This window comes from Pollicipes pollicipes, unplaced genomic scaffold (genome assembly GCF_011947565.3).
Source record: "Pollicipes pollicipes isolate AB1234 unplaced genomic scaffold, Ppol_2.1 Scaffold_6138;HRSCAF=7277_pilon_pilon_pilon, whole genome shotgun sequence".
Classification (NCBI taxonomy): domain Eukaryota; kingdom Metazoa; phylum Arthropoda; class Thecostraca; order Pollicipedomorpha; family Pollicipedidae; genus Pollicipes; species Pollicipes pollicipes.
This window is the reverse complement of record NW_023596818.1, coordinates 6,110,418-6,124,527: the sequence shown is the minus strand read 5'-3', so window position 1 is coordinate 6,124,527 and position 14,110 is coordinate 6,110,418. Positions and strand designations below refer to the sequence as shown.

Sequence of the window (14,110 nt, the reverse complement as noted above, 5' to 3'; positions counted from 1 at the left end):
GGCCCGGTATACGCCTCCGGTAAACCAACATCTCCATCGATACGACAGCATAGGATGACTGATGTATTCAAATTCTGGCATATGACGGCTTGAACCCAACGCGAGTGTGATGTGATGCTCGAATCGTGACTCATGACTGGTATGGGCCAGCGGCGAGCAGCAGATTCCGTCGCGTGAAATGCAGGACCAACACCGGTGTGTGCTTAGTGGCGAACGAAGTCAGCAGGAGATCAGAACTAGTTTTAACTTCGCCTGCCTGGGCGACGTTCAGATCCTCGGACAGCACGTCCTCGGTGGTTTTCTGGAAGTCCCATAGCTTGATGCAGTCGTCCATGCCACCTGAAAGTTCAAACCAAAGCGCGTGATCGTCAAAGTAATTGCTAGCATGAGAATGGCAGGGAGAGACTGCACACTCGTACGCCAAAAATGTGTTAAGAAACATCTTGTTATCAGCACAACACAGTGTTTTATAGCATGTCTAATCCTAAATGCCATCCCAGAAATGGTAGGATCAGCCTAATTCCAGCCGACCGCCGGTGCATCGCTGCAGCCATTCGAGCTTACGGCGCGGCCGGGCTGCCTCAGCGTTCCGTGGGCACGCTCCTTGACGCCGCTCTGTGAGCCTGCACACACTGTACGGGGGAGGAGGGAGGGACGAGAGGAGACAGGGGACGGCGGGCACGGGCTGACGGGTGACGGGCCGTCAGCAGCGCCGTCTGGCGGCCTCTGGCCGTGTCGGCCGCACCTGAAGCCAGCACGGCGCCGTCCCGGCTGAACTGCAGGCTGTAGACGGTGTCGGTGTGCTGGGCCAGCGCGCTCAGCAGCTGGCCGCTGGCCAGGTCCCAGCACAGCACCGCGCTGTCCGCCCCGCTCGACACCAGGAACCGGCCGTCCGGCGAGAACGCCAGCGCGTACACCGTGTCCTGTCGGCCAGAGCGTCCCGCTACACACTGTGTCCTGTTATCGTGCGCTGTCTAGCAGCACATTGTGTTCTACCTGGTGTGCTGTCCGAGTCCGCTGTATCTCGCTACAGAGCGCCGCCCAAGCACTCTTTTTGCCCAGTACACTGTCTTAGTCCGCTGTATCCCACTACAGTGACCAGCCCGAGCACTGTCCAGGTCCACTGTTTCGGTCCGCTGTATCCCACTACAGTGCCCCGCCCAAGCACTGTTGCTGCCAGGTCCCATGTCTCAGTCCACTGTATCCGGCTAAGGTACTCTAGATTGTGATCTAATGCAGAACGACGCCTGAGCGGGCGGTGCCAACACAGGGGAGAGGAGGATTTTTATTACTTTCAAGGGTGTGAATCAAAATTTTAGGCGCATTGCAATTCCACACCCACACATCCAGAAACACGGAACAAGGCGGGGGTGGGGAAGGGGGAGGGAGCGAACGCATCCTCACACGCACCGAAAGTTTCTTTTGTGATACCCACACGCGAGACCACCGGTCCTATTTCAGATGGGGTTCTGACCACCAACTTTGCTGACATTGCCCCGGAAAGTCAATAGACCATAACCATATACTCACGGCAGAATCTTCTCACATGGAGCGATCCAGTCATTTCAAAAAACATTGTCATATCATGACAGTGAATTCAGCAGCTCATACTTACCCCGCCCGAGCCCAGAGCAAAGACAAACCGACGGTAAAGCACCGCAGAGGCCACACTGGGCCCGATTCAGAGCACGGCGGCGGCGGCGGCGGCGGCGGCGGCGGCGGCGTCCCGGCCCGTGACCTGACCCCTGACCCCACTGACCTTGTGACCGGTGAGCACGCGCACGCACGAGCCGTTGCTGACGTCCCACACACGGACGGAGCGGTCGCTGCTGCCGGACGCCACGTAGTTGGAGTTGGGATGGAACTCCACACACTGCCGAACGGGACGCGGGCGTCAGGCCTCACGAGCGGCAAAACAGCGTCGTACGCGGCGTGACTGCCGCCTCGGCCACGGGCTTCAGCCCTGATGCGTTGAAAGATGACCCAGTACGCAAATCGCTGGTGAGGAATCGGAGGAACCGAAGGGAGCTTTAGAAGCCAGCATAAAAACACAATATTTAGCTGGATTCACAGGAGTTTGGGTCGCACGCTCCGCCCATTGCGTCAGCACTCCGATTTAGACGTTATGGCCGATAACAAGGAGCAGATATAGAAATATTTCGGTTGTTCGAACTTTGCTGGTGCTAAAAAAGTATTTTTTGTATAGTCATATTTGACTCGTTCTTCTAAACAAAACAATAACAAAACACCTTTCGTAGTCCAGGCCATTTACAAGGAAAACACCTCTATTAGGAATAAAGCAGATACGATTCTGAGACACCATGTTTTTACGAAAAGCAGCTGGATTTCGAGAGCCACGTCTGCATAATGACGTTTAAAAAATGTTCATCGATGACTTTCCAACCATGCCGACACAAGCCCAGAGGATGCGCCAGGACTGGTGTTGATGAGGTGGACAGCTCCCCGATCCTTGACGCCTACACAGCGAGCTGATCGCGACCGGAGGTGATCCGTGCGTGCCAGGGGAAGTCTGGATAGCGTATCCCTATGCTGGCCCTTAAGATGTTGATTCAGAGGGATCTGTTCACGCTCACATCGGCATGGTGTCCAGCCATGGCCTGGGCTATGTGCCCGTGGCCTACTCACGTCCAGATAGGCACAGCGCCCGGCCGTGATGTCCATGTGACCCTTGGCCTACCCACGTCCACAGAAGTGTCATGTTCACCCATACCCTTGACTATGTAACCATTGGTCTACCCGCGTCCAATCAGCGAAGTGTTCAGCCATGACCTAGTCTATGTGACCCTTGGTCTACACACGTTCACATCGGCGAAGCATTCAGCCATGACCTTGTCTATGTGACCCTTGTTCTGCCCATGTCCACATCAGCAGTGAACCTTGACTTCGTCCATGTGATTCATCGACAAGGTCAAGGTGACTCAGTCCACAATGTGACCCAGCAGTGGACCCATGACCTTGTCTAAGTGGCCCTTGACCCACTCATGTCCACATCAGTGTAACGTTCAGTCATACCATTTGGCTATGTAACCCTTGGCCCACTCCAGTCCACATCAGCCAAGTGCTCAGCCATGACACTATGTGATCCTTGGCCTACTCACGTCCGCATCAGCGGTGCCCATGACCTTGACTATATGACCCTTGGCCTACTCACGCCCACACCAACAGTGTCCAGTCATGACCTTGCCAGTGTGACCCTTGGCCTACCCACGTCCACACCAGCAGTATCCAGCCATGACCTCTTCTATGTGACCCTTGACCTACCCACGTCAACATCAGCAGAGTCCAGCCATGACCCTGACTATGTGACCGTTGGCCCTCTCACGTCAGTGTGTTATTAGGGCTTTACAACGCATTCAGTTGTCGAGGCTATAAGGCGTCGCCTGCCTCTCACCCTGAAAAGAAAGGTGGGCACCACGGGGCCTTCCCACGTCCACACCAGCGAAGTGTTCAGCCATTACCTTGGCTACGTGGCCCCTGGCCCACGTTTGGCTATGTGGCCCTTGGCCTACTCACGTCCACATCCGCGTAGTGTCCGGCCATGACGCGCAGTGGCTGGTGGTGGTCGGTGGCCCAGAGTCGGACGGTGCGGTCGTGGCCGCCAGAGCAGAAGTAGTGGCCGTGCGGCGAGAACCGCACATCCCACACGGGGAAGATGTGTCCCTTGTAGCACACCAGACACGTCCAGGTCTGCAGCGACCACAGACGAACTGCGGGACACGGCACGTCGCTCCGGTCACGGCACGGCACGGCACGGCACGGCGCTCGGGTCACGGCACAGCACGGCACAACACGGGCAGAGGCAGGGACTACACGTACCGAGACCGTATCGCTCGCTACAGGGGAGACGACAGAGAGGCAGGCTTGGGAAGGTGTCAGCACCGACTCGCCCCCCAAATCAAAGCCTACAGTCCCCCACGAGTACTTGATCTACCCAACATAACACCTTTTGTAAAGGCCTGACTTAACCCCATCCACCTTGACACCGTGCTATCTATGGCGGCCAAGATAAACAAAGATCAAAAGAAATAGGATTAGAATTAACAAAAACATTGGTTCTGAAGCCCAGCCGTAATCAGGATGCGGTCGAGCGGTACACCCACCAGGTGCACCGCTCAATCGTGACTCGATGCTTTCCCACGACCAATGGGCGGTTTTAGCGCTGGGAACAGGCCGCACAGCGTATCCCGCGCCCGTGCATACAGCCTTCAGCACAAAACCCACCGAGGTCCTACCGAGATTTGAACTCGGATCGCTGGATTCAAAGTCCAGAGTGCTAACCATTACACCATAGGACCGGCCGCCGCATCTGACGGCCGACCGTTCCCGACCGCGCGGCTCCGATCGATCCGCCGCCGCGCTGGGGGAGGGGGAGGGGAGGCGCCGCACCTAACGGACGGCCACAGCCGTCGGCGGACAGTGAATGTCACCGCCCACTTCACAGCGGACCGCTCCACACAGCAGTCAGGGCGGGTTTAGTCGACCCGGTGGGCTCGGCCCCACCGCCGCGCCACCGTAAAACCAGCCGGCGCAGCCCGCACGGCGCAACCGCAGTCTCCAAAGCCATCACTCGCCCCGGGACCAAGCCGCTGCCGCCACTCTGTGTGTAATTACAGGGGGAACTCATCGAAATAGACACACGCATCTCACTCGCATCGTAACGCACACACTCCTGCCACTTCACAGGAGTCAGAGAAGCTCCCACCACCCAGCGGCTGTGAATGTATCGCTGCCATCCTTCGACACAACCACCACCTGGTCCCTATACTGATGCTCCTCTATCTCTTCCCCAATGCTCGCATTATTCCACACTAGTTCAGCACCCCAGTTCACAACAGCAGTTCGCCTCCCGAGGGCCACTGCAGCCTGCCCTCCCACCGGTCCCGGCAGCGACAGCCGGCCGGACCCGGTCGCGACCACAGCCCCCCCCCCCCCCGCACGGCAGCGACCGCCAGCGCCACCTACTGGTGCCGTCCTCGGAGCAGGTGAGCAGCAGGGTGCGGTCGGGCGAGAAGCTGACCCCGTGCACGGGGCCCGAGTGGCCGGCCAGCGTGCGGCTCTGCTCGGCCGACCTGTCGTCCATCATCCGCACCAGCACGTCGTCTGCGGCCGGTCGGGGCGCGCCGTCAGAGGTCAGATGATCAACAGGTCAGATAACCGACAGGTCAGACGGCCGACAGGTCAGACGGCCGACAGGCCAGACGGCCAACAGGTCAGACGGCAGACGAGTCAGACGGCGGACAGGTCAGGCGACCGTCTGGTCAGACAGCGGACAGGTCAGACGGCCGACAGGTCAGGCGGCCGACAGGTCAGACAGCGACAGGTCAGACAACGGACAGGTCAGACGGCCGATAGGTCAGGCGGCCGACAGGTCAGACAATTGGCAGGCCAGACAGCAGACAGGTCAGACGGCCGACAGGTTAGATGGCCGACAGGTCACACGGCCGCCAGGTCAGGTGGCGACAGGTCAGACAGCGGACAGGCCAGACAGCGACAGGTCAGACAGCAGACAGGTCAGACAGCGGACAGGCCAGACAGCGACAGGTCAGACAGCAGACAGGCCAGACGGTGACAGGTCAGACAGCGACAGGTCAGACGGCGGCTCACCAGCCACGTGCTAGGCCGGGTGAACACATCAGACCACGGCGAACACATCGCGCGGCAGGCGAAACCAGCCGAGCAGTGCTCCCAAGCACCGGCGGAGCAGCCGCGGCGCAGCGCCGCTGGACAGTACCGGCGTCCTTGTCGATGTCGGCCAGGTCGTCTGCCGACTTCATGGCGCGTAGCTTCTGCGGGATCAGGCTCCACACGCGGACGGTGCTGCTGCTGAAGCCCACCGCCATCATGCTGCTGTCCTCGCACAGCGTCACACAGCTGACGCTGAAACAGCAGCAAACGGCTGTGGGCAGTTGAACCGGCCGCACAGAGCGACACAGCAGCGCGTGGTCACGCGGCTGACAATGAAAAGGTAATTTAACTGCCACATGACTGACACCACAGCAGAGTCACATAGTATCACACAGATGATAATTAAACAGTACAAGGTAAAATGCACAAGACGTACGCAGCACCACACAGGTGGCGCTGAAACAGCAGATGGCACCAAAACGGCGGCACACAGCGGGACACGGGCGTTACTGGTACACCTTATGCCTGGCAGTGAAATGGCGTCACACAACTGACACTGAAACATAAGGTCCTGCACATATCAAAACAGTATCTAACGTCACATGGTTCACACAGACACAAGTAGTATCAGCTACACAATACCGACCACCACACAGCTGATACTGCAATGACGCATCATGAGGGTAACACAGCACCCGCAGCAGCAGTCACATCTGACGCTGGAACAGCAGCACCATGTCACACAGCTGAGCCAGCGAGAGTCCAGTCAGTTACCCCGCAACAGCTGAGTGTAGCTCCCAGACACACTTCCCATGCAAACGGTCGACATCAGCTACACCGCAAAGGAACGATGCTCCCCACCTGAGCAGGCGAAACTCAAGAGCAAAGGTAGACATGAGAAGTCTTAAATGGCAGTAACAAGATACCACCATCGTAAATCGGTTAAATTAGTCCCCTGTCACGCAACATATTCAGTGTTGCAAGACAGAGAAACGCAGCTCGAATGACCCCGGAAGCTGTGAGGACAGCCCAAATCGAGGTTATCTCGTTTCCTCTGGTAGCCACGGAGTCGGTACCTCCGAGGCGTCCGTCCACATGGCGGACGTCACTTACTTGTCGGCGGCGTTGAGGAAGGTGTAGAAGCAGATTGAGGGCAGGTTGTCCGGTCCCAGGTTCACCCGACGCGTGCCCTCGCGCAGTCCCTTGCCCTTCTCTCGCTTGTCGATGTCACGTCTGTGGGCACGGTGCGTCGTCAAGCCCCGCCCGGCCCCAGGTTCACCCGGCGCGTGCCCTCGCGCAGACCCTTGCCCTTCTCTCGCTTGTCGATGTCACGTATGTGGGCACGGTGCGTCGTCAAGCCCGCTCGGCGACGGTGGCGACTCTCCTCGAACCAGGTGACCACTCCAACCTGTGACAAATGACTGTCTGCGCTTGGATACCACAGCTGTATCGGACGGGGACGAGGTTCGGAGGTGTCACTCACAGGTCCGGCAGTGGAATGCGGTTGTTGCTTGGCGCGTTCGGGTCGTTCTTGCTCTTCTTGGAGACCAGCGCGTCCTTCTTGGCCTTCTTCTTCTTGGGCTTGTCGTCGCCCTCGGCCTCGTCGTCCTCCTCGGCCGGCACCGTCAGCTGGATGTCGGGCTCCTTCAGCAGGCCGTACAGCATCTTCGACTTGTTCACTGGCGACAGCGCACGTCAGACAGTCAGCTGGCGGCCGGGGCGAGCGACGACCGCAGCCACTGCCCGCCGCATCGCGGGACCCATGCCGGGTCCGGACACCGACACGGCCGGCACGCTGACATACCCGCATACTATCGAACATCGCTGACTTTCTGCATGCAGCCTAGGAATGCCGAAAAATTGGGAGCTGCGGCCCTTTCATGCTCATATAAGCAGATTGAGTGAGTTCTTGCAGACACCACCAGGCTCGTTTCCGTCAGCGTTAATTTCTGAGGGAAAGGTATGTTTGGTTTGTTCTCCACACAATTGCCACTAACAAGCTGAGCGCAAACAATGATTCCCACAATGACAGACCACAAAACCTTTAGATCTTCAGTTTCACGCTCTCTCAAGTGAGCTATTTCGGCACACTTTACCCCATTCAGGCGATTTAACACGAGCGGCAAGGGCCCCACGACCTTCAAAACACCCAGGTTTTTCAGACAAGCCATCACAAGTTGTCTAGAGAAAGGAGTAAAAGGCCTGCTCACCTGCGAATCAAAATACATTCCGTGAAAAACACCGCCCAGAGACTTCTTTTCTCCACTCTGTCACGACCAACACTGGACACCTCAACAGTGACCTCACTGCTCCCCACCCACATTGACTTCGCCATCCCTAACGCCACTCCGCCAAACCCTGCCAACCAGGATCGGCCTCCAGTGTGCCAGATTTGCGATGAGTGTGCACGGACATGGCGTACGGTATGTGTGTGTGCCGTGTGGTGCTATGCACGAACAATAATCCCGGCAGTGACGACGCAACACAAAACTGCCGAAACCCGGGATCGAACCGGGGACCTTTAGATCTTCAGTCTAACGCTCTCCCAACTGAGCTATTTCGGCATGTCCTACATATGTTCAGGCGATTCGCAGCACCGACAAGGACTCGGTGACCGGTCCACGACTGAGGACAATCAGAGAGTTTGTCGGGCAATCGCGGGCGACCTCAAGATGCCCTGCGCTCTTATCTCCTGACCAGACACATCGTATTTCCACACTGACGCTCAGCCTTCCTCACTGGTCCATTGTACTCCTCACTCCTGACCCTACACACCTCCTCACTGACATTGACCCTTTTCACTGACCCACTGCATTCCCTCAGCACTGAACCTACCTCCCTCCCCACTGGCACTGACTCCTCTTCACTGATCCACTGCCTCCCTCACTACTGACCCTACCTACCTACCCACTGGCACCAACCCCACCTCCCTCCCCATTGGCACTGACCCCTCCTCACTGATCCACAGCATCTCCTCAACACTGACGCCGCCTAACCCTTCACAGGCACTGACCCCACCTTCCTCCCCATTGGCACTGACCCCACTTTCCTCCTCATTGGCACTGACCCCACCTCCCTCCCCACTGGCACTGACCCCTCCTCACTGACCCACTGCATCTCCTCAACACTGACCCCACCTTCCTCTTCACAGGCACTGACCCCACCTCCCTCCCCATTGGCACTGACCCCACCTCCCTCCCCATTGGCATTGACCCCTCCTCATTGATCCACTGCCTCTCCCCGAAACTGACCCAACCTACCTCTTCACAGGCACTGACCCCACCTCCCTCCCCACTGGCACTGACCCCTTAACACCGGTCCACTGCCTCCCTCACTACTGACCTTACCTACCTCTTCACTGGCAATGACCCTGATCCCTGGCTCTTGATACCTGGTCCCTGACCGCCTAACGCTGCCAAACGGACCCGCCCTCCAGTGTGCCAGCCATGTGCTGTGTGTGCACGCACACGGCGTACGATGCTTTTGTGCCGTGCACGAACAATTATTCCGGTAATGACTGGCACAAAACGCTGCCGAAACCAGGGATCGAACCAGGGACCTTTAGATCTTCAGTCTAACGCTCTCCCAACTGAGCTATTTCGGCACGGTTAGCACACAGTTGAGGCGATTCGCACAAGCGACGGGGACATTGTCGCCTTCACGAGGCTGAGGGTACTCATACATCTAATCAGGCCATTAACCACATCCCCACCGAAGGCACAGTTCCAGATGTCCCCGGTCCGGATCAGCAGCAGGACGCACAGGGGTTCTCTGCTACGCCCTGGAGGGCTTGCACGAGGCTGTGCATCGCGTCAGCAACCAACCCAAGCCCATAATCACGGCATCGACAACACCCCTAGTGACAGCAACTCCAGCACAAAACGCTTCCGAACCACTGGCCGCTAACCACTGACCCCACCCATGGTTGACGCTGACCTCGCCACCGACCCGAGCCCGAGCCCAGCACCCCCGCTCCCCACCGAGCCTGACCCTGTCTGCCGGGGTCGCCTTCGAGCGCGCCGGCCGTGTGCTGGATCAGCTGGCGGCCGCGCGGCACGCCCTCGAACACGTCCATCAGCAGGTGGTCCTGCACCAGGCCCGTCAGCAGGCTGTGTTGCTTCTCCGTCAGGTGCCGCTTCAGCATCACGTAGCTGTCGCGGCACATCCGCACCGTGTACTGGTTGGAGCTGCCGGGGCGGCGGGCGTGCCGTTAGTGGGAGGGCGGCGTGCGTCGGCGGCGGGGCGGCGCCGGGTGGGCGCGTGCGATGTCAGCCGGGCGTCAGGCGGGGAGGCCGCGGAGCAGGGTCAGAGACAGGCGGCACACACGCGCAAGGCACCATCCTGACGTGGCGAACTGCATCCGCCTGGTGTGCACACCTCGTCCAGCAGTGCTGTGCATACGAATTACGGACATAAAGGCGTGTGATACCGAGTATCTTGCAGCCTACGCCCAATACAGGACAGATCAGACATATCTCGGCAGATCAATGTTGAGAAGCAATAGGCAGACTATCACACTGATTATTCTCTCCCCTTCTCTCCTGCTGCCAGGCATCACTTTGCGCCCGGCCTCAAGGTACCCTGACCCCTGTGGCCACCCACAATCACACTGTAATTCAGCTCCCCACCCACCCACCCTCCCCCTCCCCCCCCCCCACCCCCCCCCCCACCCCCAAGCATGTCTCCTAACGCCGCCACTGCTCCCTTCATCAGCATCCAGCTCCTCCCTCGTGGCGCGGGTCAGACCCCAGACCCCTCAGACCACACGTGCTCCGTCACCAGCTCTCCCTCCGCGGTGTTGGTCAGATCCGAGACCCCTCAGACCACACGTGCCCCGCCACCAGCTCCTCCCTCGTGGTGCGGGTCAGACCCCGGATTCCTCAAACCACACGTGCTCCCTCACCAGCTCCTCCCTCCGAGGTGCGGGTCAGACCCCGGACCCCTCAGACCACACGTGCTCCATCACCAGCTCCCCCTCCGCGATGCGGGTCAGATCCCGGACCCCTCAGACCACACGTGCCCCGCCACCAGCTCCTCCCTCGCGGTACGGGTCAGACCCCGGACCCCCTCAGACCACACGTGCCCCGTCACCAGCCCCCCCCCCCCTCCGCGATGCGGGTCAGGCCCTGGGAGCCGACACTCACCGGAAGTGCTGGATCAGCTCGTTCTCCTGCATGTGCTCGCGGCGCGTGACGTGGCTGAGGCGCTGCACGTCCGCCTGGAAGAAGTCCTCCTGCTCGCCGCCGAAGGCCGTCATGAAGCTGGCCGCCTCGGCCGGGTGGTTGTTGTACACCAGCTCCAGGTACATGTGCACGAACACCGGGAACAGCAGCTGGCCCAGCTCGTACTGCGACGCAGGGGCAACGTCGGTCACGGCAGGTCACGTGCCATGCTGCCACGTGCCATTGTCGTGGTGTCGCATGTCGTGGTGTTACGTGGCGTGGTAGCAAGTGTTCTGGTGTCACATCATGGCGTCATGTGTCATGGCATCACGCGCCATGGTGTCATGTGCCATGGCATCACGTGTCATGGTGTCACGTATCATGGTGTGATAAGCATGCTGTCAGTTGCACGTGCTACCGTGTCCTGTGAGTCATGGCACCACGTGTCATGAATCGCCATGTTAGCTGTTGCGGTGTTACCGGTCATGAGTCGCAAAGTGGGTGTCACAGCGTGAAATGCTACCGCGTCCCGTGTTACGGTGTTAACCGTTTAAGCCAAGAGGCACGATATGACGTCTTAAAGTGTCTCGGGTCACATCGAGTACTGATCTGCCTACTGTTAGACATGGCCACAGTAACACGTGTTACAACACTGAGCACTATGTGTCTCATGTATTTTTGGTAAAAGGAAACGTGGCACACGTCGTCACGCGCCCTTTAATGGAGCGCCGGCGACTGCAGAGGCCTATTAGAGCTCAGAGGCAGTGATGACGCTCATTCAAATTCCATTCGAAACTCAGACCGCCACATGGGGGCCGACAGCGCTGACCACGCGGCCCTGACGCCCCCTGCAGCACATGTGCCAACACAACATCAAGGTGACATAGTGTCAAGTGCAGGGCGTCACGCCGGTCACGTGCTGCAGTGTCACATTCAGTGCTTGCCACCTGACAATCAGATGACCTAACGACCCGGAGCTCGTCCTGACGTTATCCACCCCCCCCCCCCCCCCCACCCCCTCCCTCACCCCCCGTCATTCATCCGGGCTGACCTTGTAGATGTCGAGCGCCTTCTCGACGAACAGCTTGAGGTTGACGTAGTTGCTCGTGTATGCCTCCGGGTCACCCTCGCTCTTGTAGACGGAGAGAACATTGCTGACGTCACCAGGACCGGGGCCGCCGCTCGTGCCGCCGCCCACGCTCTCGAAGAAGCCGGTCTCCTTCCTCAGGGCATCCTCTGCACCCTGGTGATGTGGGCATGGTCGGCAGGAGGTGGATGTATAGGTCAGCCACACAGCAAAGATGTGAGGTGGAGGGCACCTCAGACATGCTGCACAGCTCCAACACAGATGATGAGAGGTGACACAGCCCCAGGATAAAAACTGTTCCATATCTACCATCACCACGCAGACATCAGCTTGGGAACCTGTTTTAGTGCTTTCTGAATAAAAAAGAAATAAGTGCAGTTACAGTAAAATCAATGTATCAGTTGCAGAGTTTTAAGCAGCAGCCAAACTAAGCCAATGAGGCAATTCAAATCTAGAGGCAGTCTGTGCACATATAAAATTGAAATCAACATGATCTTTATTTACAAACACCAGTTATTGAAACATAATAGGACATTAACAATGATTATGGATAATACAGAATTGTGCTTACCTGCAAACTATTTTTGTTCAGAAATTGGAGAACTGCCACCAGGGTGTTTTTATCAAGTCCCTTAGGCTCTTGGGCTGATGGTATCTGATCCATAATGAAGTCTGCTGCCAGGCAACTGAAACACATTCAGCCTAGATAATGAAAATGAGAAATAGCATGACTGATAGGAAAATATTGCAATTGCCTGACTCCATACTTCAGTTGGTTTGAATACCTTCCTGACCATAAGCCTACCTGTGGTGGGCTGAGCTCAAGTTGCTATTGGCATTAGCTATGGCACCAATACAGAAGTCAGCATGCCAATAACAAAGTAAAGAAAGCTGTGGCTTTTCAAAACACTGGGCATGCATTAGAGAAATGTTAACATCTTGCTGACATATCCAGATCTGGAAATGAGTTGACAATGAAGGTACAATGACATAATTCTGCTAGTTTATGGTTGTGCAAAATTCAATTCCAGCCCTCACATTTAAATGCCACACCACTCTCGCATTTCCTTATTCCATTTGGTAGTTATATAAGTTGCCACAAAAAGATGATTAGCAGGTACTTGCATCTATATACAAAATAAATCATTTCTCTTTAGGAGCAGCAAGAAAGACATAGACTGACTATGGTTAGCATGTCTGCCTTACTTTACCAGGACAAAAATTAAATAATCATGATAATTATGGCAGACAGCTTATAATGCTAAGGACACATACTGATACACCAAGGCCATCACAATGGACCAAGATCAGCTCATGCTATTTCCAGGATGGGGTTCTGCATACCGATCAGTGATTTATTGAGCCAGCCTAATCATAGGATTTTCTGCCATCTGCCAGCCTAATCATAGGATTTTCAAGAAAGGATGCACATTCTCTTTAGCAGCATGCTATTGCAGAGTGGAGCAGCCTTTCAGACATCTAGGCAGTGAGCAGCTCTAAGGGCTTCAAAAGGAAATGAACAATTGCAGGTAGATATAAATTTCAGTCTCTTGCTGTGAAACTAGATTACTGTGAAACTGATTTGGTTATGGGTCATCCTTAAGATCACTTCATGACACCCCTGTGACCATGACATCTTTGACTCAGTTCCCTTTCCAAAATTACATACTATGTCTACTTGAAGATTATCATTGCTCCAAACTCTGAGCTGGCTCTTCTGTTTACTCAAACTGATCAGTGGACTTGATTCAATCCAGGATGCAGATGAAATTGCACTGATTGGCACGCCGACTGTGGGCTGGCCTGCTCTAACACACGTGCAACACCATGAAATTACAGACAATTTTCACTCCCCCGTTAACTGCAGCGGACCAATTCACTCTGACCGCTTTAATCGCTAACCAAACACCCCTTCCATGCGATACCCACACAGCCTCGCGGCCTTGCTCTACGAAGCCCCCAAGTCCGGCATCACGACCCGTGAGCAACGGGATGAGGTGAATTCGACGATACTAAACGGCGACACGTCTCTGCGTTTCTGGCCAATCACGTTCTTCAGCCACGTTCATCAGAGGATCATAGTCAGAAATTTTACTGATGTTCAACTGGCTGTAAACAGGTTAGTATTTGCCTCTCACGCTAGATTATATCCAAGTCCTTGCATAAGCTAAATAGTGTCGTCATAACTAGGTTTAGTAGCTTGAACTACAAGTGC

The 14,110-nt window shown here is 56.5% G+C and overlaps 1 protein-coding gene and 3 non-coding genes across 6 annotated transcripts; all 4 read right to left on the bottom strand.

The window, feature by feature from the left end:
• Position 1: 1 nt before the first annotated feature.
• Positions 2–13,968, bottom strand: LOC119106220 (transcription initiation factor TFIID subunit 5). Of its 3 annotated transcripts, none has more exons than XM_037229824.1 (13): positions 13,825–13,968; positions 12,467–12,581; positions 11,860–12,051; positions 10,791–10,993; positions 9,637–9,833; positions 7,130–7,325; positions 6,760–6,879; positions 5,753–5,898; positions 4,984–5,121; positions 3,535–3,728; positions 1,760–1,873; positions 746–923; positions 2–339 (listed from the first exon to the last, which is right to left on the bottom strand). In XM_037229824.1, the coding sequence occupies exons 2-13, from the start codon at positions 12,557–12,559 to the stop codon at positions 131–133; spliced, it is 1,980 nt and encodes a 659-aa protein (XP_037085719.1). In that variant the 5' UTR covers positions 12,560–12,581; positions 13,825–13,968; the 3' UTR covers positions 2–130. The 3 variants fall into 3 exon arrangements, with proteins under 3 accessions (XP_037085719.1, XP_037085716.1, XP_037085718.1); XM_037229821.1 differs by lacking the exon at positions 13,825–13,968 and adding an exon at positions 13,565–13,775 and having other exon boundaries at positions 131–339; XM_037229823.1 differs by lacking the exon at positions 13,825–13,968 and adding an exon at positions 12,701–12,762 and having other exon boundaries at positions 131–339.
• On the bottom strand, positions 4,245–4,316 carry TRNAQ-UUG (transfer RNA glutamine (anticodon UUG)). Its single transcript has one exon. It is a non-coding gene; the product is annotated as a tRNA-Gln (tRNA).
• Positions 8,138–8,210, bottom strand: TRNAF-GAA (transfer RNA phenylalanine (anticodon GAA)). Its single transcript has one exon. It is a non-coding gene; the product is annotated as a tRNA-Phe (tRNA).
• Positions 9,178–9,250, bottom strand: TRNAF-GAA (transfer RNA phenylalanine (anticodon GAA)). The gene has a single exon. It is a non-coding gene; the product is annotated as a tRNA-Phe (tRNA).
• Positions 13,969–14,110: the final 142 nt, after the last annotated feature.